Genomic DNA, 25,843 nt, shown 5'->3' on the forward strand with positions numbered 1-25,843 from the left:
TGCGTGAGTTCCAAATATCTCTAACGGTAAGAGTACATTTTATCCGCGCTGCCCTCAAATTAAAGCACGCAGCCTGTTTATATGTATAGGTTGTTTAAACTTCAATTTCAAATGATTTTCTAACAAGTTTTATTTTCTAAAAACAGTTTGAATTTAGGTGTGTTCCGCCTCCTCATTCATTGACATAAAAATAGTCATTTTTACTTTTGCGGACAATTACATTTTTGGGACATTTCTGACACTGACAAAATTCCCCAAGCACAGACATTTGCTCATCTCCTGTCAGAACAGGATCTGCACACGTGTTCACATTTTCATTCCACATTTCTATTGTAGCGTACTGTATGTATGGAGCATAATATATTTGTGTATATTCTTTATCACCGCTGACACGTGAGGTAACGTTACTCATTTTATAACCTTTATGGTGTTATAGTCAATCGTGCTTGTGTAGCCACATTCTTCTATTAGCTCTGTAAAACAATGCTAACTGCGTCAGATAAGTATTATCTTTTGTGTTGTATTTTGAAGCTACATGGCCTTATGACTCTCAAGTGGTGCAGCGGTCAAAGGCACAGCACATCAGTGCTAGAGGCGTCACTATAGGCTCCCTGGTTAAAATCCAGGCTGCGTTTCTATCAAAGTAAGTGCCTTATTACGTTATAATAGTTTCCGTATGCCGTTTCTGCTGTAGCTCACTGTATGTATGGATCATAATATATTCCTTATAACTGCGGACACGCGAGGTAACGTTACACATCTTTATGGTGTTATAGTCAATCATGCTTACGTAGCTACATTATTCTATTAGCTCTGTAAAACAATGCTAGTTGCGTCAGAGAACTATTAGCTTGTGTTGTATTCTGAAGCTACCCTGGCCTTATGACTCCCAAGTGGCGCAGCGGTCTATGGCACTACAGACACCCTGGTTCAAATCCAGGCTGTATCACAACTGGCTGTGATTGGGAGTCCCATAGTGCAGCGCACAATTGGCCCAGCGTTGTCGGAGTTTGGCCGGTGTAGGCCATCATTGTAAATAATAATTTGTCCTTTAATTACTTGCGTTTGTTTATTTGGTCTATTCAGCATAGCTCTGTTCTGCCCTGCCTTGTCCCCTTGTGGAGCTCAAAAGTTAGTTTCTTACTGTTATAACTCAAATCTGTGATTTTGTCAATGCAATAAACTATTTTTTATAGCAGTGTTTATTATGTTAATTATTTGTAGTATTGTTTTATTGCTATATCCTTATATTGTATTCTAATGAATAATTCCTCTTTATTCTGTACTTTCTGTACTTTCAGAAACCACAAACATTATTTGTCAATATCATAACTGGAGCAGGACATCTTTGGAGCTGAAGAATTAGGACAGCTTTTGTATGCTAACGTACACTCCTTAACAGTTTTACTGGATGAAAACACAGCAAGAAAACACATATGCCAATATGTAATAGTCATCTATTTTATTGCAGTATTGGTAGTTGGTTCAACAACTTGTTTTACTAGAGGACAAAAAACTGAATATGCATAACCCATATTTAATATCCATGCAGTGACTGAACAACAACTGCATTTCCACCCCCATCTCTAAGGCATAGTATCATGGCAGGTCACCTGTCAAGTCACCTGTCAGGTCAGTCAGTCACTTATTGCTGCAAATGTGCTCAATAATGCTTGAGCATGTGATACTCCTCAAAGCATGGTGAAATACAATACTTCCTGTTCGACCTGACTGTGCCACAGGCCCCTGTGCTGTTGGAGAGCAGATGATGGAAGAGTGTGGGACTGCTGTACCAATCGTCCACGTACAAAGTGTGTCCCTTGCCGAGATGAGGAGCCAGCATGGTCATCACCACGGACCCTGACACCCCAAGCCTCTCATAATGTTTGATGTCAGTGGTGGACCCTGTGTAAACTATAATATCCTGGACAAATCCTGTCTTCACGTCGCACATGACAAAGAAATTGACTCCAAATCTGTGCCTTTTGGAGGGAATATATTGACGGAACGCCAGCCTACCTTTCCATAACATCAGGGACTCATCAATGCATAGGTCCTTGTATGGCACAAAGACCTGACCAAATGCTGATGTCAGGCTGATAAGAACATTTCTTATTTTGTACAATGGGTCACTTAGGATGGCAGTAGCATTGTTGACGAAATGAAGGCATCGCAGCAGAACTAGGAAGCGGTCTTGGGAAAAGAGGGTGGCAAAGGAGGGAGTTGCAAACATAAGATCTGTGCTCCAGTATTCTCTTAGGGAGTTCTTCTTTACTATTCCCATGAGAAGGACTGTCACCAGGAAGGTATACATTTCACTAATTGTGGTTGTCACCCATTTAGCGAGTTTCCCCCTCACTCCTGGCTCTCTCTTCTCCTGTAGCTCTAAGGCATAGCGATTGGTCTCCTCAACTATGTCTCCCACCAGCTCCTCTGTCAGAAACAACTTGAAGCACTCTGCCTCAGTTGGAAATGGCAAGGGGCGTTGCACTCCAGACTGGGACTCGTCAAAGCAAACAGCAGGGCCAGGAGGGGTGAAATGACTGGTGGCCATCCAGCTACCACAGAACTCCTGTACTTCATCCACTGTCGGTCTGCCTCCATCACCACCAGCATCTTCAAAGGGACCTGGTACTTCGTCAGTGGACAAGGGAAATTCAGATTCAGGGTTCTCAATGGCTACAAGGTTGGGGGGCAGCTCCTCACTGTCCTTGTCAGAATTTCCACATTTGTGAGTTGTCTCCTTTTGAAAGACATTGTTAATGCTACAGCTTAGCTCACTAGCTACATACATAAAAAACACTGAATGGCGCAGAGTGGGCGGTTCCGTGGTTGACTGCCGGCACGCGCCACTTGTATCAATAAATCACTATCAGAAAATGTTTTGTGTGGCAATTATTTGTGTATTTACGGTTTTATTCACATGTTTTCAATTCTAGGTGACAAATCATGCATTCCGATTCTTGCACAGATTGTAATGGGCACATATTATGTGTGTAAAATACTTTTTTGAAGGTTGTACTGATTATGATGAGCTAAGCTAATTCCCGCTGTGTAGCCATGTTTGTTGACATACAATGCATTCTGGGTTTCACGTCTGTTTGACCAAAGATGTTATAACAAAATGAGGTGAGTAAGAGTTCACACTTCCGGAAATTAATGGTGGGACGTGAACAACGGTAGATGACACACCCCTTCAACACAAACAGACCAAACTCATCTCGTCTTCTCTTATTATCTTCGGTTTCTGTGAGGAAGAAATGCATGGCTGCGCGCTGAAACTAATCGTCGGATTACTTTCGATCAATGGCTAGTTCACCCGTGATGTGATTCATTATATATAGTAATTGCTATTCGCTTATTCATATTGTAGTTTATGTCAGCCGAGAGTTAGAAAATATGACTGCTTGTGTTGGGTCAATCTTTCCTCAGCGCTACGGACATAACTCACATTCTCCAAACAAGACCCTTTTTACCCAATTTACCAGGAAAGTACAGGATCTAAGCATCAAATAGAGGCTTTTCTAATTATTTCAGGGGATTTGAATGAAACACCTGATGCATCTGCTGATCGTTTTCCTTCTACAACGAGTCAAAGCCCTCAAAATAGCAATATTATCACTACACATACAGGGTCTCTGCGCTGAGGATGCTTGGCCTTATTTCAATCTGGATGCAAAGGGCTACACCTGGACCGACAAAACTATGTCACGTAAATCTAGAATAGATTTATCCTAATGTCCCCCTTTTTGTTGGAATTTGTTATAAATGTAGATCATCAATTGGCTTTTCTGATCATCACTTGATTTCCCTGAGTTTACAAGCTACTAAAAAATCAAAAGGTACTCGAGGATATTGGAAATTAAACAACACACTTCTTAAAGATACTACTCTCATTGAAAACATCAAATCGTTAGCTGAAGATATTGTTGCATTAAAAGACTTGGGTCATGGAAGTAGATGGGAATTTTTCAAATATAAAGTCAGAGTGGTAGTCATTAAATGCGCCAAAGAGCTGATGCACTTAAAGAACCATAGAGAAAAGGAGATGATGAGCAAGCTTGACAGTTTTCTAAAGAAAGATAATCTATCTGAAGAAGAGGAGTCTGTGTTCAGGTCTTTACAACTAGAATTAGAACAGCTTTACACGGATCTGGCAAAGGGTGCCTTTGTAAGGTCAAGAGCAAAATGTATTGAAGAGGGGGAAAGAAACACTAGTTACTTTTTTGCACTTGAAAAGATAATCTACAAAAGAACATTTGTAACTGCACTCAGAATTAACAATGTTTTATGCAAAGATCCCATTACAATATCATAATTTGTCAATTCATTTTATGAAAACCTTTGCAGCTCTCAATTTCAGGAAGATGGTTGTGAAAGCTACATTTGCCACATTCAGAATTATGTCCCTGTAATTGAGGATGATTTCCACTCATTTTGCAATTCACCAGTGTCAACTGAAGAAATTAGAGAGGCTCTGAATTCAATGAAAAAAGGGAAATCACCTGGCCCTGATGGCCTATCAGTTGAATTCTATAGACAGTTTTGGGAGTTACTAGAAGACCCGATTTTTAAAGTTTCAAGATTACATTAAAAGTGGGGAAATAGTCTCCACTATGAAACTGGGCCTTATTTCATTGATTCCCGAAGCCCGATAAAGACCCTTCTCTCGTTGACAATTGGAGACCAATTACTTTATTAAATGTTGATTACAAATTGAATGCTCTGGTTTATGCCAAAAGATTTAAAAAAGGAATAGATACCATTATAAATGAGACTCAAACAGGGTTTATGAAGGGCCGTCACATAAGCTCTAACATTCATTTAGTCTTGGACCTTGTAGATTATTCAGATGCAATTGACTCAGTTGTCTTATTTTTGGACTTCTGTAAAGCCTTTGACACAATTGAACATGAATTTCTCTTTAGGTCTCTTAAACTTTTTGGATTCGGTGAAAATTGTATCAAAGTAATTCTCATGTTTTACAAAGATATAAATAGTTCTGTGTTACTAAACCTTAATACTTCCAAAAGATTCAGTATCAACAGAAGTGTACGACAGGGATGCCCAATTTTTGATTGTGGAACTTATAATGCAAATTTGTATGGCTTAACTATTTTTAACAAAGAAATCAAAATTTCCCAACTGGCTGATAATACTACTCTTTTTTTAAGAGACAAACTGTCACGCCCTGACCTTAGAGAGCCTTTTTATGTCTCTATTTGGTTTGGTCAGGGTGTGATTTGGGTGGACATTCTATGTTTTGTATTTCTTTGTGTTTGGCCGAGTGTGGTTCCCAATCAGAGGCAGCTGTCTATCGTTGTCTCTGATTGGGAATCATACTTAGGTAGCCTTTTTTTCCCACCTATGTTGTGGGATCTTGTCCTTGTATGGTTGCTATTGAGCCCCACAAGGCTGTATGTTTCATTGGTTCTCTCTTTCTTGTTTTTCTGGTTATCATTAAAGAATATGCTTAACCTACCCCACGCTGCATCTTGGTCTAATTCCACCAACGATGAACGGTGACCAGGTCACCCATGCCCTTAATGCTATAACTACATTTTCTATTGCATCAGGATTAATGCTGAATGTTTCTAAATGTGAAATCTTATGTTTATTTGACTCTGATGATAAACAAATAGAAAATATTCCTGTAAAGGTCTGTGTTAAATATTTAGGAATACATCTGTCATCTGATTCCTGCACATCTGTTTCCTGCACAATTTTTCCCCACATAAAGCTCTCTTGTTGAATAATTCAGACATAACTGAAAGGAATAAGTCATTGTTCTACCCCAGCTGGCATGAGAGGAATATTGACTTTGTTCTTCATGTTTTCGACCACAAGGGTAATATTCTCACATATGAACAATTTATAACATTGAAAGAGTTTCCAATACCTTTCAGGGAGTTTATTTCTGTGATCAAAGCCGTTCCCAGTGGTCTAACTACACTAATGAAAACTCATCTTAGCTTTGGTAATGATCACAAAGTTTATCCAGAACTCAGATTGGAAGGTGTGGGATTACTTGATAAATCTTGTTGTAATAAATATATAAGACAAATTCTTCATTCACAAAACCAACTTACACAGAGAGGAACATTTTTCTGGAACATGCTTATTCCTGACATTGTCTGGAAAAATGCATAAATGTAAATGTAGTTAAGGCCTTACAAATACTGTATACCAAACAAAGTTAAGGAAGTGCACTTAACATTTTACATAAGATATATCCATGTAATTCTATGATATCCAAATGTGTGGCTATTGATGATATCTGCGTTTTCTGTGAAAAAGAAGGTGAGAATCTCTCACTTGTTCATTGAATGTAAATGTGTGTCAGAATTTTGGGAAAACCTTGCAAAATACTTATTTACCATTATGAACACAACCCATGTTTTTGACATGAAAGATATATGTTACTATTGCAATGATAACAAGACCATTGAAATTATTGTGATTTTTAAAATTCTTGTTGCCAAATATTTTATACACAAACAAAAATGTTGATTGAATTTAACTATTTTATTAAAACATTAACCCTAATACAAGAATAACATTTTCCTAAATCATTACAATAAGATTTTTTTCAGAGTGATTACAATTGCACTAGAATTGTTTTTGTTTTTTAATATGGTTTGTTTGTTTTAGTATTTTCTCGTTAATACCTGCGTTCTATTTTGTATGATGTAAGAATGTAAATTGTTGATCTGTATTTTTTTTAAATATAATTTAAAAAACAAATTAATTCAATTGTTGTCAGCAGCACCGTTAGTCACTAACGCTCTAGATAACATGAAAATGGCCTAAGCAGCTCTGCTAGGGCGAGTAAAAACGGTCAGACTGATGTTCTCTCATTTCTGTCTATAAGTAGCTTGCCAATTATAGCCAGTTAGCTTAGGTGATTGACTGCGGTTGTGAGGTCAGAACGCTCGGACCAACCTACTCCTCTCTGACCGCTCCGAATATACAAACGGACAATCTGACAACACACTGAATTGACTAACGCCCAGAGCGCACTCTGGCACTCCAGGGTGATTTTACGAACACAGAGATAAGATTGTCTTACAATGAATGTTAAGACACGTTCAGACTAGTTTGAAAATATACTTGTTATGACAACGTAATAATTGCATGCGGGAGCTTTCGAAAATAAACATGAATTGGACTAGCGCCGTCCCATTGTTGCAAAGAGTTATGGGATATTAGATTTCCGTTTTCTTAGTCATTTGCAATCTAGCTTTCAGGGGGGAAGTTCCAGACCGTAGTAGAATAATATCCATATAAGATCGTCAAGCGATTTTGTAATACATAGTAGTCTTTTGATATCGTCTTCTCCTACCCTGTGTGGTACTATACTGTATGTCATCAGGGTGAGTGTGCATAGTGGACCGCACACAATGTCGTACAGGAACTTGCAGGCTTGCCGGAAACTGCAATGCCCTCGTGCATAGAGAGGATACAACAGAAGGTACGTTTGTCAGTTCCACCGGAAAACTGAGTGTAATACTGTGTGTGTGAGAGCGATAGAGATGGAGAAAACGTGGTGCTTTCTAAATGAAGCCAAGTGGATTGCAAAGTGTCGTGTCAGAGGAGGAGGAAACACAAATAAAGAAGACGTGACCTTGTATGGAACTAGGTTAACAGACACTTAGACCATTATGTGGCAAAGAAGTATGCATTTTCTGAGCTGGTTTAGTTATTTTTTAACTTCATGAACTCTGCTTCTTTAAGGGTGATTGAACTCACGCATGTTGCATGTTGTAAAATAATTTACAAAACTAGGTGAAGCCAAGTTGTAAAACCCTAAATAGGACATTTTAGAAGTTATTTATTGAATGTTAATCATTCATCAATTTAGGACCTACCTCATTGAATGAGCATAACCCAAACATAATGGCTAAATGATTTACTGGAACTGCATCTGTTTCACTTTGTTTTCAAGCATCTAGTGGCCTTCAAAATGAAAGCAATGAGGCTTGGAGGGTTCTCCCTACCTAGGACACTTACAAGCTTGGTCTGTTCTTTTGGGGGCACTTTGTGACATGCATTTTAAGATAATAATTTGCATTCTTCATTGATAGTTGATCTAGATTGTCAAAATCAGTTATAGTCCACATTCAACCAAATCAGTGAGACTGTTTAGCAAATGGTCAATGGTAACTTAAAGTTCAGGATGGGTATAACGAGGCTGTTTAACCAGTAAATCCTGCCTGATTCAGCGCTGTGAGTAATATGCTCTCATTTAACCTGGCAATGACAATGTTTTGCAGTCTGTAGCTGAGACTATAGGTAACTTGTCTGTGAATCATGTGACTGGAAATTTGCAAGGAATGGAAATACAATACAGTGTGTGTCACTTTCCATGTAGGTCTACGCTACTACAATATCTGTTTCACAAAATGGTGTCCATTCAAATGTTGCTGTGTGCATGACTTACAGGGCTGTTCAAGAAGGCTATTATTGGACACAGAGAGATGTTGGATGAATGGCCATGTTGTTAAAACAGGAGAACAATACGGCTTCTGACATTTGACATGATATCCAATCCAGTCTAGTCAGAGAGAAAGAATGAAAGGAAGTAAGACTTTTTCAGACCACTGGGGCTGTCTGCTTCATTGCTCCAGACTGACAGGTAGTAGAGTTCCGTGGTTAAAATCATTGAGGAAGCCAAGCCAAGACAGTAAAAAAGACATATTACAACCTGTTGTGACAATTGCATTGTTTGCTCTATAGCCATTAGTTCATACACCACCGTTACAGCTAGAAGACAACAGTCACACAGTTGCGGAATAAATTCAATGACACATACTGTTTGTTTCATCACAAAACCAGAGAGCCACATCTGTGTGAAGTCCACAATGCACATATCGCATGTAACAAACAGTTAACTCAAGCAAGTTAATGTTTTCGACAGTTTACTAAATAAACAATCTATTGATTTACAACCACAGAGTTACCGCAAGTCAGCACAAAGTCAACAGGAGCACTGCCGCCACCATTCCAGCACCAATTCAACTTAAACATGTCAAACATCATAAAATCAACAAGGCTATATATGCTTAGTTTAATAGACTGAAAACAAACTTAAAGATACCAAAAACAATTGATTTCAATCGATGTTGTTAAATATCATGTGGCTGTCCAAGTAAAACATAACATGTTCATTCACCCTACTTGTAGACTAGTTGAACGCTAATGCCATCCTCTCTTTCATGTTGTGAAATCGGTCTATGACACTTTTAGTTTTTGTTGTTATAGGATAGTTAGCTAAAATGCTTGCTAGCCTAACTACCTGGCATGGGCAACAATGAACCAGCTAAGCTAGCTAGCTAGTTAGTTACCGTGAGCCTACTCAGCTACATATTGAACTTCAATCGTCTCAGGCCAGTGGCACAACATATTCATTTATGGTTCAGATCAGAATCAATGTCATAATCATTGGCCTGTGCAGAGAATTAAGTCAAAGTCCAAATCCCTTCTCCACCCATGGCTTAGGAAAGGGCGGATTTAGCAAGCTAGTTACTGCAGGACATCAACACAAGCAGACCAGAAAATGACGTTTTGCTTAGGAAGTTATTTGAATGGTCTGAAGCCAAATCCAAACTGGCCTCCCTTGGGGGGCGTTTTGTGGCACCAGGACAACCCACAGTTGAGCTCAGCTCAATGCTGATTGGCTAATTATTATTATTTAATATATATATATATTTTAATCAAGGGAGACCAAATGCTTGCTGGCATCAATCAATCAAATGCTATGGCGGCAACATGTAAATAGTATTTTGGTCCAGACAGCATCAGATACATGGGCTACACGTTCTGAGACCGAGGGAAGCTCGGTGAGATTTCTCCGGTGAGATTCAGCTACTTGTGAATTGACTTAAATTTATGAAAACACAGAGATGAAAGATAAATTATTTTAGATTTAATTTTATTGGTTAAATATTTGGGAAAGCCTGGCTTCCCTTGGCGTCCATGAATACACGCCACTGCGGACAGTGAATAATATATTTCTAGTGAACATAGCAGGTCCGTACTGATTATGACTGTTCTAATCCCCAAACCAGATTCCCTCTGTCATATAGCCTACACAATAAATAAATCATTCAGTGCTCCACATAGATGTTGCCTTCCTGTAGTTTTTTTGTGTGGAATGTGAACTTGCGTGGGTGAGGTGTAGAATACAGTAGAATTTCAGGGTGAAAGCCTGCAGCAGCCTGGTATGGCAAGTCCACCGCTGCTGAGGGTAAGGCGCTACATACAGAGTGTGGTACGCTCAGCCGAACGCACCATTGGGTGCCCACTGCCTGCCCTCCAGGACACTTAAAACAACAGGTGTCACAGGAAGGGCAAGAAGATAATCAGGAACCTCAGCCACCCGAGCCACGGCCTGTTCTCCCCGCTTCCATCACTCAGACGCGAGCAGTATAGGAGAATAATGGCAAAAACTGACAGACTGGCCAATAGCTTCTACCACCAGACCATAATGCTGCTGAATAGCCACCACTAGTCAGCTATTTGCTCCCTCTATGGACATTTCCCCCCTCAACAAACATGTATCCTGCCCCCACCCCAATGGACATTTATCACTGTTACAGTTGGAAATGTGTGTATATATTTTGTTGGTGTATTGTTTCAATCAATTCCCTTTGACCTGCACTGTCGGAGCTCAGAGTTTAAGAATTGCACTGTACCCTGCAATTACATCTGCAACCCCGTGCATGTGACTAATAAACTCTAATCTAATCATGGTGGCATATAGCCTATCTACAGTAAGCTACATTTAAACGAAAAGACCAATCGAGGTAATTTTGCATAGTGATCTTTGCCTTTCTTTGATGATAGAACAAACACTAAATCAAAGGTCATCAATTAAGTCCAGTGAAGCGGAGCAGTTTACGATCGCTGTGTACAAACCGATCAGGGCTGCGTTCAGTACGTTTTTACGTTCTGGAATGTTCAACTGAACGGAAACGGTGCTGTACTGAACGACCAGGTTGGGGAGCACTGTTAGCATGACCACTTCCCTTTAAAACACGTCACTCTGCTTCCAGCCACACCTCCCCACATCTACCAAACGGTAGTCTATTCAAGAGCGTACAATAACCTTTTGGGGGTTCAGTACAAACCGTTGTTCAACGCAGCAAACGTTTAAGAGGACTGAACGCACCTCTACCTTTCCCTGACTTTTTTCATTTTGTTCTCTCTCGTTGTTTATCTCCGCTCTTTTAGAAGTTTGGATCGCAGAGGGAGTTGTAGAAGATCAACAAGGACGACTCAGTAACTAATCAACCAAACATCAATTATTGATAGTAGCAACTAGCAACAGTGAAGAATGTCGACGAAAGAACGGGGCCTGGTTTATCTCGTCACTGGGGGCTGTGGGTTCCTCGGACAACACCTGTTACAGGTCCTTTTGGAGAAAGAGGATGCGGTAACGGAAATTCGACTTTTTGACAAACACATCGACTCAAGTTTAAATGGCCACAGCACAGGTAAAACAAAAATATATGATTGAAACATAAATTGTACATGTCTGGCAGTTCACTAACATGCTCAAACCCCATTTGTAGTTTTCTTGTCTAATAATGTTTTATGCATATTTCATTGTCATAACCATACACCACACGAGGCTGCTGAGTTGAAAACGGTTCATAAATGTCCAGAATGATTTGCAGTTGTGGGACTGGTGGAGTTTTAAACATGAAAGTTAAGCTACTCTTAACCCTTATTCATGGTTACAATTATTATTGGGCTCAGCTACTCCTAGCAAGATATATAGAGACTCAAGTGGGCAAGACTTCTAATCTTGAATGTCCAGGGGTTTATGCACTGAGAAGAGGTGGGATGTCAACTCCTCAGTGAAAGAGTTTGGGTTTTTATCTACCTTAGCACATTGAAATGACTGAAAGTGAGATAACCTAGACTAGCATCACAGTCCTTTACCCACATACATACCCAATCAAATAGATTCTGGATATCAGCTTTATTCCATAACTCTTTTCTGACACCCGTTATTTTTGGCTTACACCTTTCTTACTCATATATTCTCAGGCATAAGAACATGCACATTTTAATTTACTAACTTTGTACAAAATTGTATTGCATTGTCAGTCTTCACTACAGAAACAGAGCCATATATGGGATAGAGGTGGAGAGTGGGCAGTAGGTAGATGGACTGAGAGGGAGAGATGGGAAAGCTGAAAGTCAGATACATACTAGAGTGTGACAGAGATGAGAGTTAGCGAATGTCACTGAAAGGGAAATGTTAGGATAGTAAACAACACATATCTACACTCCGCTGAGGTCACTTCTACATCTGAATTGCTTGCTGTTTGGGGTTTTAGGCTGGGTTTCTATATAAGCACTTTGTGACATCTGCTGATGTAAAAAACTCTTTATAAATGTGTTTGATTTGATTTGACTGCATCTGTCTGCATGAACAATGTCATAACATGATGAGGTCATGGACACAGATGGCCCACACCCCTCCTAATTCCATTTCCTGTCCTTGAACACTGTAGCCGGCCTATGTAATTTCCCCTAACCTGTGACATGTCACTGTCATAACAGGAATCTCCACCTGCACCCTGTCACCTTGTGTGACTTTTCAGTTTTTGTGGAATATGAATCAGAAAGGCAGGGCGGTATGTGGGGAAGGTTGCGCTCTTTACAGAGTGACAGGTTTGTTGGACAGAGCCTTCCTCCAAACTCAGTGATAGAAGATCACTCCATAGATGTGTTTGACTGATGAGCTAAATACATGGCATTGATTACAAATGAAATCGCCCATATAGGCTTAGATTGTTAGTCTTTAACCTCTATATTGCCATAGGCTACATCCAGGTAATATTAGAATACCTTGTTTTCTCTTAAATACCAAACATATATATTCATCCCCTGGTGAGAATGTGCTTTTCAAGTAGAGGAGATATAGGGGCTGAGGAAAAATTTAAAAAATGATTTTCTTACCATTCATTATGTAGGCCAGTGGTATTCACCTCCTACTATGTCTGGAGCTGTTGTATTTGGTGCATGTGACTAATACAATTTGATTTGATTTGCTACTTAACCAAGCCACTGAGGCAGAGCTAAAAGAGGCAGCTGCAGTAGTGTGACTTCAAGGCAAGAGTGTTTTTTAAGAGTCAGGGCCATTCCTGTGGTTACTTGGACTCCAGCCCCATCCTGGCTTCATGGTCGGAACAAACAGACAAATGCTCTCAAAAGACACATTTGTGAAGAACGTGATTTTGTTGTGACCCACCTACCGGTGTTCTGATAAACATAAAGACCTTGTATGAGAAGACATTAATTGTGGTGGGGTGATTGGGTCTTTTGTATCAACAATCAGATTACATTTTTTCCAGAAACAGAGACAGAGTTCCTCAGTGGACCCAGCTTTGGTTAGGTAGCTAGGCAACGTAGGATCTGATTTAGAGGAAACAAATGAACACTCAAGTCAAAGAATCAAAGAATACTTCATATAGCCATGGAAACATGCATAGAAAGACTTGGTTCCTCCTCACACAACATATGTACAGTGGGGCAAAAAAACGTATTTAGTCAGCCACCAATTGTGCAAGTTCTCCCACTTAAAAAGATGAGAGAGGCCTGTAATTTTCATCATAGGTACACTTCAACTATGACAGACAAAATGAGGGGGAAAAAAACAGAAAATCACATTGTATTATTTTTAATGAATTTATTTGCAAATTATGGTGGAAAATAAGTATTTGGTCAATAACAAAAGTTTATCTCAATACTTTGTTATATACCCTTTGTTGGCAATGACAGAGGTCAAACGTTTTCTGTAAGTCTTCACAAGGTTTTCATACACTGTTGCTGGTATTTTGGCCCATTCCTACATGCAGAGCTCCTCTAGAGCAGTGATGTTTTGGGGCTGTTGCTGGGAAACACGGACTTTCAACTCCCTCCAAAGATTTTCTATGGGGTTGAGATCTGGAGACTGGCTAGTCCACTCCAGGACCTTGATATGCTTCTTATGAAGCCACTCCTTCGTTGCCCGGGCGGTGTGTTTGGGATCATTGTCATGCTGAAAGACCCAGCCACGTTTCATCTTCAATGCCCTTGCTGATGGAAGGAGGTTTTCACTCAAAATCTCACGATACATTGCCCCATTCATTCTTTCCTTTACACGGATCAGTCGTCCTGGTCCCTTTGCAGAAAAACAGCCCCACAGCATGATGTTTCCACCCCCATGCTTCACAGTAGGTATGGTGTTCTTTGGATGCAACTCAGAATTCTTGGTCCTCCAAACACAACGAGTTGAGTTTATACCAAAAAAGTTATATTTTGGTTTCATCTGACCATATGACATTCTCCCAATCTTCTTCTGGATCATCCAAATGCTCTCTAGCAAACTTCAGACGGGCCTGGACATGTACTGGCTTAAGCAGGGGGACACGTCTGGCACTGCAGGACTTGAGTCCCTGGCGGCGTAGTGTGTTACTGATGGTAGGCTTTGTTACTTTGGTCCCAGCTCTCTGCAGGTCATTCACTAGGTCCCCCCGTGTGGTTCTGGGATTTTTGCTCACCGTTCTTGTGATCATTTTGACTTCACGGGGTGAGATCTTGCGTGGAGCCCCAGATCGAGGGAGATTATCAGTGGTCTTGTATGTCTTCCATTTCCTAATAATTGCTCCCACAGTTTATTTCTTCAAACCAAGCTGCTTACCTATTGCAGATTCAGTCTTCCCAGCCTGGTGCAGGTCTACAATTTTGTTTCTGGTGTCCTTTGACAGCTCTTTGGTGTTGGCCATAGTGGAGTTTGGAGTGTGACTGTTTGAGGTTGTGGACAGGTGTCTTTTATACTGATAACAAGTTCAAACAGGTGCCATTAATACAGGTAACGAGTGGAGGACAGAGGAGCCTCTTAAAGAAGAAGTTACAGGTCTGTGAGAGCCAGAAATCTTGCTTGTCTGTTGGTGACCAAATACTTATTTTCCACCAAAATTTGCAAATAAATTCATTAAAAATCCTACAATGTGATTTTCTGGATTTTTTTTCTAATTTCGTCTGTCATAGTTGAAGTGTACCTATGATGAAAATTACAGGCCTCTCTCATATTTTTAAGTGGGAGAACTTGCACAATTTGTGGCTGACTAAATACCTTTTTGCCCCACTGTACCTTGGCCCTTTAACCACAATATGTCTGATTCTTCTCTTAGGCTATTATTCTGTACATGATGTCCATGTCTTGTTGTCCAATCTCAATCTAGGATCAATTGTATTATTGTGCATTGTAGATGAGTTTATAGATATTTCATTCAGGTGAAAACAATCTCTTTTACATTATATCTAACATCTTACAACCCCCCCCCCCCACACACACACACTTTTCTCCCTCTCTCCCCCATCAGAGCGGGTAAAGGTGGTGGTGACACAGGGGGACATCACAGATTACTCCAGTGTCCGGGAGGTTTCCAAGGGGGCAGACCTGGTCATCCACACAGCCAGCCTGGTGGATGTCTGGCACAGAGTCCCTGAGACAGTCATCCAGGCTGTGAATGTTCAAGGTAAGGCCTCAGACACAGCAATAGCATTAACTGGCTGAGAATATGCACCAATTTGTACATGTAGAATCGCATAAAAATGTGATCAGTCAGACGTCTACAGCGGGTGGTCCCTAAAACACAGCGCGCTGAACGGTGGGCAGACGAACACTAGATCCACATTCGGTGTGATGTGTGGAAGCCTTAAAGACACAGGAGGATTTACGAAGAAGGGAATGGAAAATATGTTGAGGGAAAGGAAAAGAGAAGAGGGAGAAATGGTTGCCTTCGAGATGATGGATGATAGAACGAGACAAACATAGGAGGGGTGGTTGGCTTCTCTTGACTGTAAATTAAACCACAACAGGAACTGTTATGGAGACTCATGAAAACCCATGAAATAGTATTCCCTAAAGTTATTGTGATTCATGGTATAACCCACGTTTTTCCTGTTTGCCTGTCGCCTCTCCCTTCCTATAGTGCCTGATGTTTTCCTCTGAACATTCTAACTAAAACTGCCCCTTGAGTCTGTTGAAGGATGACAACTACAACAATGGTTTTATAGTCAGCAAACATAGACATACACAAATAAGGTCATTATTTATTTATGTAGTGGGTAAATGTGTGTGAGTCTCTGAGAAGTCCTGTTTATAGAAATTGTGTGTGTGTGTCTCTGAGAGGTTCTGTTTATAGAAATTCTGTGTGCTTGTCATGAGATTGAAATGACTGTAAAAGACTCATCTCAAAAGGTTTCACATCTCACGATAAGGTTAGTGCCAGCCTGTCAGGTGGTTTTCATGCAACTGAATTACCTACAAACTCAACTTATTGATGGGAATCAGCTGCTCTCTGTGATCCACTGCAATTCATCTGGTTTCTATTAAACTAACAACATCATATTAAAATAGCAAGCCCTTTGAAGCATTATATAAGCCCAATTTAACACTGACACTTTGTTTCCAGTTTGTGGTTATTCTATCTATTCCCCGTCTGGTGGGTGGCCTACTGTGTTGTGTGTGTGTGTGTGTGTGTGTGTGTGTCTCACTGTCCTAGATCTGGGTATCTGTCCCATATTTCTGCTCTTCATCTCTTGGAAAATGTGACATTGTCCTCACAGGAATAGTTGTTTGTATTAGTTAGTGTAATTACTGTATATTTAGTTATTTATCCGTTATTTTACCAGGTAAGTTGACTGAGAACACATTCTCATTTGCAGCAACGACCTGGGGAATAGTTACAGGGGAGAGGATGAGCCAATTGTAAACTGGAGATTATAAGGTGACCGTGATGGTTTGAGGGCCAGATTGGGAATTTAGCCAGGACACCGAGGTTAACACCCCTACTCTTACGATAAGTGCCATGGGATCTTTAATGACCTCAGAGAGTCAGGACACCCGTTTAACGTCCCATCCGAAAGACGCCACCCTACACAGGGCAGTGTCAATCACTGCCCTGGGGCATTGGGATATTTTTTTTTTTAGACCAGAGGAAAGAGTGCCTCCTACTGGCCCATATCAGATGTTTCACATCCTTCTAGGATGTTTGTGTTGAGCTCTGAGAAAACACTTTTCATCCCGGGCTAGTTCCTAGAACATGCTCGTCCAGGTGCTTGTGTACTCATTGTCTGCCAACGTCTCTGTCCAGATGTTCTGCACGCACTTCCTGTTGACCGCATCACACCCTAGCCCTTTCTTTCTGCAATTAAATCAATGATAACCTCTAGTTATTGGCCTCTAGAATGTTTCTCTTCCTCTCTCCTTGTCTCTCTAACAGGAACTGTGAATGTGATCAATGCCTGTGTGGAGAATGGTATTCAGTATCTGGTCTACACCAGCAGCATGGAGGTGGTCGGCCCCAATGTGAAAGGAGACCCCTTTATCAGGTAGAGTTTTACTTCACAAATATCTGTTTGTCCTTTAGGCTTTCGTTATTTTTTTCCTCTTTCCACTAAATCACTACCTCTCCTCCATCTGTCTTTTGTCTGGCCCGTACGGTAGAGATTTCCCTTATCTGCGATGTGTTTGGCATTCTCTTCCTTTCACATCAGCTAAAGCACTCACAGTATCTGTAAAAATGTCTATCAGCCTTTGCATGCATGACTGACTTTGCTAAAATATTCACAGAAACAACAGGATGAGTCCTGCACAGCCAGCAAGGAGAAACAACATCATGAAAACTGCCAATATCCATCTGGCTATTATATTGAATCATTCCACATGTGAATGTGATATTCTGTTCAAAGGTCATCAAATAATAACCCCCCCCCCGTTCCCCTCTCTCTCTTTCATGCACAGAGGTGATGAAGACACCATCTACAATGTTTATCATGATATGCCCTACCCCAGGAGCAAGGCCAAGGCAGAGAAACTGGTGTTGGAGGCCAATGGCAATAAGGTACTTGTATCAACACATCACATCTCATACAAAGACGTGGTAATAACACACACAGACCAACTCACACACTTCTATTTGATGGACATTTGAAAGATCTGGGGGATAGTTGCCTTTAAAGGTACCCTCATTAATAGCCTGATTCAGATAGGGAATCCCTTCATGGACCATAATCAGATACTTATTCTCTCTCTTTGACTGAACTGCTCCAAAAGGTACCGCAGAACACAAATATACTATAGTAATCCATTACAAAAAAATGGTTTGGAGCTTATGATACAAGTAAGATTTTTTTCGCCCAATGGCCATATTTGTGCTGTTACTCTGTGCAAAAAAATAATATTTCTGAGTTATGGTAGAATTATTTTCGACTGTTACTCTGCCAAAAAGCTGTTGAAGTGTTCCCTTGTGGCCTTGTGTGTTAGTCTACTCCACCCTTCTGTTAACATGTTGAGTTAAAACTGCATATTTGGGATTCTGGGTTTCCAAACGGTTCATTTCTCGTCCACTCCCATCAGTTTCTAATGCTCTGTTACCACATCCTTCCTCTCCTCTCTCTGGCCAGGTGAATGAAGGGGCCTGCTTGTACACATGCTCCCTCCGTCCCACAGGGATCTATGGTGAGCAGCACCAGCTGATGAGGGACTTCTATCAGATGGGTGTGAGGACAGGGGGCTGGATCATTCGAGGCGTCCCAAAGGACACGGAACATGGTCGTGTCTATGCAGGTGAGTCCTGAAACGCGTGCTGATACCTAGCCACACCTACAAGATCTTTTAGCTGATTTTCTACTGGGCTCTTGGTTTATGTACCAAGGTGGCTACTTAACTTGTTCAACAGCCCTAGAGGATTAGGCTAGTGGTATACACATTCTCAGCATAGTTTTCTTTTTTTTCAGGTAATGTGGCTTGGATGCATCTGCTGGCTGCTCGCTCCCTGAGAGAGCACCCCCAAAGGCTTGGAGGGGAAGTATACTTCTGCTATGACGACTCACCCTACAAGAGTTATGAGGATTTCAACATGCAGTTCCTGTCTGGGTTCAACTTCCGCCAGGTCCATGTGCCGCTATTGGTGCTGTGGTTGGTGGCGTGCCTGAATGACCTGCTCCGCTGGGTGCTGAAGCCTGTGTGCAGCTACACACCATTACTCAACCGCTACACACTCGCTGTGGCCAGCACCTCCTTCACAGTGGGTTCAAACAAGGCCCAGCGCCACTTCCAGTACCGCCCCCTCTATGACTGGGACCAGTGCAAGGCCCGCACACAGAGATGGGTGGACACCTTTCCATTCACTGGCCCCAAGGACTCCTGATCTGGGCTGATCTGCTGGTCTGGTGGAACCTTGTCTGGGCTAAACCGATGCACCACACATCATAACCTGGGATGGATGGAGGAGTGAGAGGACTTTCTCAGATTTATATTCTCACTATGTTTGCTTCATCATAAGCAGTATTATCATTACACATATGCAAACAAACTCTTGACCCCTGAACTCTTAAACCCTGAGCTATGACCTCCTACACGTGTTCTTCAAAAATGGTTATGTCTTCCTACCTGTCATTACTTGTGGCTAGCCTGTAGCTCCTCAGGCAAAATGATGACAATGCATGTTCCACACTGAAATGGGTCACTTATCCATCCCATGAGCTTCTGATTCACATGAGACCCTTCCCAGCCCTAAATAAGAGATAATATATTAGAGATTCAATATAAATGTTTGGGGCTTTATCGGACATAGCAATATTCATCTTCTTACAAAAGCGGTAGATATAATGTGATAGTAGTCATAAAAGGGCATAGATATGTGATATAGGAAAGCTGCTCATGAATTGTTTTGAGTCTATTTCCAACAATACATTGCTATACATATTTTGCAATACATACATGAAAATGCAATACATTTTTCACAAGACATCATCACTACATAGACTTGATCTGTTTTTGTTGAAGAGCACTAGTGCAGAAAATAAGTATTTACCTCTTCAACATGCATTAATGCACACAGAGAATATTCTCTGAATATGTTCTATGTGATTTTAGAGTTTTATGAATCACCTGCTATACATTAAGGTCATTTTATAATCTGAATGCACTGACAATTTAAAAACAATTTAAAAAATATTTAAAAATAATATTTGCCAGTGCATTCAGATTTTAAACTTCAGACAGAGAAAAGGTTCATTTTATATTTCATGCCTATTGATGAAATTATAATTTTGAGAAGTAGCGTTACTTAAAGAGCAACTGAAGGCAATAAAAAAACATATATTCTATTCTCTGGTAGAAAATGGCCTATGTCTCAAAGCAACTATACATTAATGAAATGTAAGCATTTCATGAGACGCCTATAAAAGATGTGTAACATGAAAATATTGTCCCATTTACAATGTGTAATTTATTGACAGTCGCTAACTAGCCCCAGAGATAGGCTATCCAAAGTCAAAACAATTTTTACACTGTCGCACACCAGCCGGCAAAGAAGTTGGATAGCGTGCTAGCTAATTTAGGCTTCTTCCAGACACAAAACCTTGTTCGACTGTTTCAAGTTATCTCAAAGGGTGTGTACTGTTTTGGCAGAGTGTAAGTACAAATGCTTCCCACGTCGGAAAACACAACAGACACCCACATCAAAGAGCGCCAAGTTAAGTTTAATTTCCTAATGAGGAGAATTGAAACCAGGACTCGATCAGGAAGTTCAGCCCTCTTTAAGAAAACAATAGACATACTTGGAACACAGGAGGTTGGGGGCATCTTAATTGGGGAGGATGGGCTTGTGGCAAGGACTGGAGCGGAATTGGTGGAATGGTATTGTTTGTGTTTGATGCCATTCCATTAGCTCCATCCCCACCGCTACCATGGTGCACTCTGTTCACAACCTTGACATCAACAAACCGCTCGCCCACACAACGCCATACACGTGGTCTACGGTTGTGAGCCAGTTGGATGCGCTGCCAAATTCTCTAAAACGACATTGGAGGTGGCTTATGGTAGAGAAATTAACATTCAATTCACTGGCAACAGCTCTGGTGGATATTTCTGTTGTCAGCATGCCAATTGCACACTCCCTCAAAACTTGAAACATCTGTGGCATTGTGTTATGTAAAAAAAAAATGCACATTTTAGAGTGGCCTTTATTGTCCCCAGCACAAGGTGCACTTGTGTTATTTTGTGATTTTTTTATTAGGATCCCCATTAGCTAACGCCGTAACACTAGCTAATCTTCCTGGGGTCCAACACCAATGAACAAGACTTCACAAACATGCAAACAAGTAGACAGTACAGACAAATTACAATACCTGACAGGAAACACATTTAATATTCAGTTGATAAAGTTCAGAAATATTCTCTATTTCCTCTCCAGTCATATGGTCTAGTTTTGCAGCTCTTTCAGAACATCTGCAATCTGGATTTGGGTGAAGGAGAAGCTGGGGAGGCTCGGGTAAGTCAGCTGAGAGGAGGTGCTCTTGTTCTCCATGGACTTTACATTGTCCCAAAACTTTTTGGAGTTAGAGCTACAGGATGCAAATTTATATTTGAAAAAGCTAGCCTTTGCTTTCCTGACTGACTGTGTGTATTGGTTCCTGACTTCCCTGAACAGTTGCATATTGCGGGGACTATTCGATGCTATTGCAGTCCGCCACAGGATGTTTTTGTGCTGTTATCTTTCTTTGCTGCAGATGACCATATAACTGGACAGTACTCTAAGTGTGATAGGACCAGGGATTGAATTACCTGATTCAGTGTGCTAGATGTTACATACTCTGAACATTTTCTTGTAACAGCAATTCCCTTACCCATCTTAATAACAATATAATCTATGTGTTCTGACCATGATAAAGCTGCGTCCAACATGATGCTTAGTAGTTTAGTTTTTTTCTTGCTCTACATGCATTCTATTCATTGACAAATTAAATTGGGGATCATCATCAAGCATATATATTGAACCAAATACAATACATTTAGTTTTAGAATCGTTCAACACCAATTTGTTCTTATCAACACACTTAGACACCATTCTTAGTTCACTGCTCAGGACATGTTAGCTCATTACATGCTGTGCGATACATTGTAGATTCATCAGCATACATGACCACTCTTGCTTTGTTCATTACTGAAGGTAAATCATTAGTAAAGATAGAGTAGAGAAATGGCCCTAGGGAACTTCCTTGAGGAACACCACAGTGTATATCTACTGTTTGAAAAGCTACCATTGAAGAACACTTTTTTCCTTCTGGATAGATAGCTTTCCATCCAGGATAGAACTGCAGACTTAGCCCCTGTGTTGTCTTAAGGGTCAAAAATGACCCGCCACTATGTTAAACAGCAGAGAAAACCCCTTAAATCATATTTTTTTTTAAATTGTATTACTTTTCCTAGAGTAACCCCAACATTAGAAAAAGTGAAACATCGCCTTTGTTCATATTTCCATGAAAGCTGTACACCACCAGGGTACAAAGATTGTCTAAAGGTCATTTTTGACCCAGCAGTTATAAAACAATTTTACACACCACAAAAACCAAAGACAAACACACACATACACACAATGAGAAATGGAGATTATGTGTGCTACTGATTGAACTCAGACAAAACTAAAACTTTCTTGTGCGTGTGCAGCATCTCCCCTCCACGACCCCACACATGACTCAAGTTTACAGACAAAAATTTTAAAAATTCAGACGAAATAAACACATTTCTGACAAAATAAACATTTATTGAAAGCATTGTTTACTAATGGGGAATGCAGTCAGAGGCTATAAAGGTGCTGCAGATGACAGTCCCCCCAGTTCTCTCTTTGCTGAAAGCATTGTTTACTAATGGGGAATGCAGTCAGAGGCTATAAAGGTGCTGCAGATGACAGTCCCCCCAGTTCTCTCTTTGCTGAAAGCATTGTTTACTAATGGGGAATGCAGTCAGAGGCTATAAAGGTGCTGCAGATGACAGTCCCCCCAGTTCTCTCTTTCCTGAAAGCATTGTTTACTACTGGGGACTGCAGTCAGAGGCTATAAAGGTGCTGCAGATGACAGTCCCCCCAGTTCTCTCTTTGCTGAACCATGAGTGCACGTTTCAGTGTGCACCATGTCGTAGATCTGATTTTTTCAGATGTCCAGGAGGAACAAGAGAACAATGATTTAGAAGAGGAGCAGGCATCTGAAGAAGAAGATGGGGAAGAATACAATCCAGAGCACGATGCATCATCTTCAGATTAAGAAGAAATCCCCCAAACTGAAAGAGACATTTTTGTCAAAGAACAGCAAAAATTGTATTTATCCATTATTTTACCAGGTAAATTGACTGAGAACACATTCTCATTTGCAGCAACGACCTGGGGAATAGTTACAGGAGAGAGGAGGGGGATGAATGAGCCAATTGTAAACTGGGGATTATTAGGTAACCGTGATGGTTTGATGGCCAGATTGGGAATTTAGCCTGGACACCAGGGTTAACACCCCTACTCTTACGATAAGTGCCATGGGATCTTTAATCACCGCAGAGAGTCAGGACACCCGTTTAACATCCCATCCGAAAGACAGCACCCTACACAGGGCAGTATCACTGGCCTGGGGTATTGGGATATTTTTTAGAAAGAGTGCCTCCTACTGGCCCTCCAACACCACTTCCAGCAGCATCTGGTCTCCCATCCAGGACCAACCCTGACCAGGACCAACCCTGTTTAGCTTCAGAAGCAAGCCAGCAGTGGTATGCAGGGTGGTATGCTACTGGCTAAAATAACATGGTCCTTGTCACCATAAGACAACCAGGGCCGAATGGCAGCACAAAAACCAGGGCCGAATGTCAGCACATAAGGTTGACCCCAGGGCCCACAAGACATGCAGTTGCCCATGCCCAGGACATCGCCTCAACATTCTACATGTTCATCACACCAGCCATCGAAAAAATCATCCCAAGGATGACAAATTTGGAGGGTTTCCATATATGGAGACAACTGGAAAAGGTTGGATGAGATTGACCTGCGTGCCTACATAGGGCTGCTAATCTTAGCGGGTGTGTATAGGTCCCGAGGCGAGGCTACATGTAGTCTCTGGGATGCAGAGAGTGGAAGGGCGATTTTCCGTGCCACGATGCCACTGAAAGTCTTTCACACTTTCTCAAGAATGCTACGATTTGATAACCGTGAGTCAAGACCTGCAAGACGTGTGAGAGACAATCTGGCGGCCATAAGAGAGGTCTGGGAGAAGTGGGTGGAGCGTCTACCATACCTCTAAAACCCTCGGCCTGAAGTAACAGTGGATGAGCAACTGGTTCCATTCAGAGGTAAATGTTCATTTTCATATCTGTAATGTAAGTGATTTTCACTGTTCATTTTATTATGTATTGCTGAAATGTCATTGATTTATGTGACTGTTTTCTGTGACACTGGTACTAATTACTGATAGTAATCTCTTTTGTCAAAGGTTCGCTGTCCTTTCCGGCAGTATATGCCCAGCAAGCCAGCAAAGTATGTGATGCACAAATCCAGCTATGCTTGGAAGATGCAAGTCTACACAGGGAAGCCGACCGGTGGAGGCCTGGAGAAAACCAGGGGATGCGGGTTGTGCTCGATGTGACAGATGGACTGAGGGGGCACAATGTCACGTGTGACAATTTCTTCACCTCTCATGAACTCAGTCAGCAGCTCCTGAAGAGGAAGATCACCATGGTTGGCACAGTTAGAAAGAACGAGCCTGAGCTCCCCTTGCACTCCTCACAACAAGGGGGAGAGAGGCCTTCTCATCAAAGTTTGCCTTCACCCTCACCACCACTCTAGGTTCTTACCTCCCAAAGAGGAACAAGAATGTGGTCCTCCTGAGCACAGTGCTTAAAACAGCTGAGATCAGTAATCGTGAGGACAGGAAGCCACAGCTGGAATTTACAGCTGCAGGAGGATGACTGCCCGTTGGCTACTGGTCATCTCCCCTAACATCATTGATGTGTCCTCATACAATGCCTTGGTGATATGGAACAAGATCAACCCTGCCTGTATGCCTGATAAGCAGAACAAGAGAAGGGTGTTCCTGAAGCAGCTGGGAAAGGCACTTGTAACCTCACACATTCAAAGAAGGGAGTGCCTCCCCCGCGCAGCAGCCTCTGCTGTATGTTTATACTTATGCAGTACCTTTAGCAATAATAATAATACACCTCTACTTTAGTAAAGAAAACAATTATGACAGGTGTGTTATAATAAAAACTCATGGTTTCCACTGATCTTTCTGCAGTGTGAAGAGGGAAAACCCAGATATTCACAAGTTTGTAATGAATGACAGGTTGTTTCTTCATGCAAATAGATTTGGGGTTTAAAATTCAATTATGCTGCTTTATCATTTTTGACCCTTAGAACAAGGAGAGTATACAGAATGTTAAGACTACACAAGGGTTAAAAGCATAACATTTGAGTTTAACAAGTAACATTTCATGATTAACTACACCAAAAGCAGCACTGAAATCTAGCAACACTGCACCACCTAACTTCCTGTCATCCATACTCTTTAACCAATCATCCGTCATTTGTGCTGTACTCGTGGAATGCCCTTCTTCATATGTATGCTGGAAACCCATTATCAGATCATTAAATTATAAATAATGCTTGATTTGTACAGATACAATTTTATCCAATAATTGACTTAACACAGGCAGCAAGCTTATAGGATGACTATTAGGACCAGTGAATGCATATTTTTTATCCTTAGGTAGTGGAATAACCTTTGACTCTTTCCAGACTTCTGGGCACACCCCAGAGATTGGGGTAGATATTTGGTTAGCTGTAACTCTAAGCAATTTGGTGTCAAGATTATCTGTACCAGGTGACTTGTCATCCGAAAGAGACAACAGCATCCTTTCTATCTCTTCCCTTTTTACTTGATGAAATTCAAACATGCATTGCCTCTCCTTCATGATACAATCTTTTATAAGGGTATATGACATAGAGCCATCAGTTTGAATCAT

General features: G+C 41.0%; 1 protein-coding gene and 1 long non-coding RNA gene across 2 annotated transcripts; both read left to right on the forward strand.

Annotated features, from left to right (window-relative positions):
* Positions 1-7: 7 nt before the first annotated feature.
* Positions 8-2,881, forward strand: LOC135564680 (uncharacterized). Its single transcript, XR_010461206.1, has 2 exons — positions 8-643; positions 1,302-2,881. It is a non-coding gene; the product is annotated as an uncharacterized LOC135564680 (long non-coding RNA).
* An 8,357-nt stretch (positions 2,882-11,238) lies between these two features.
* On the forward strand, positions 11,239-19,819 carry LOC115110772 (3 beta-hydroxysteroid dehydrogenase type 7-like). The gene is made up of 6 exons (XM_029636671.2): positions 11,239-11,495; positions 15,381-15,536; positions 17,286-17,394; positions 17,807-17,906; positions 18,469-18,631; positions 18,802-19,819. The coding sequence occupies exons 1-6, from the start codon at positions 11,336-11,338 to the stop codon at positions 19,212-19,214; spliced, it is 1,101 nt and encodes a 366-aa protein (XP_029492531.1). The 5' UTR covers positions 11,239-11,335; the 3' UTR covers positions 19,215-19,819.
* Positions 19,820-25,843: the final 6,024 nt, after the last annotated feature.

This window comes from Oncorhynchus nerka, linkage group LG26, assembly GCF_034236695.1.
Source record: "Oncorhynchus nerka isolate Pitt River linkage group LG26, Oner_Uvic_2.0, whole genome shotgun sequence".
NCBI lineage: Eukaryota > Metazoa > Chordata > Actinopteri > Salmoniformes > Salmonidae > Oncorhynchus > Oncorhynchus nerka.

Coding starts and splice junctions, on each gene's coding strand:
- LOC115110772 (XM_029636671.2), top strand. CDS start 11,336: ATGTCGACGAAAGAACGGGGCCTGGTTTATCTCGTCACTGGGGGCTGT. Junction 17,395..17,806: donor AAAGGAGACCCCTTTATCAG/GTAGAGTTTTAC, acceptor TTTCATGCACAG/AGGTGATGAAGACACCATCT. Junction 18,632..18,801: donor ACATGGTCGTGTCTATGCAG/GTGAGTCCTGAA, acceptor CTTTTTTTTCAG/GTAATGTGGCTTGGATGCAT.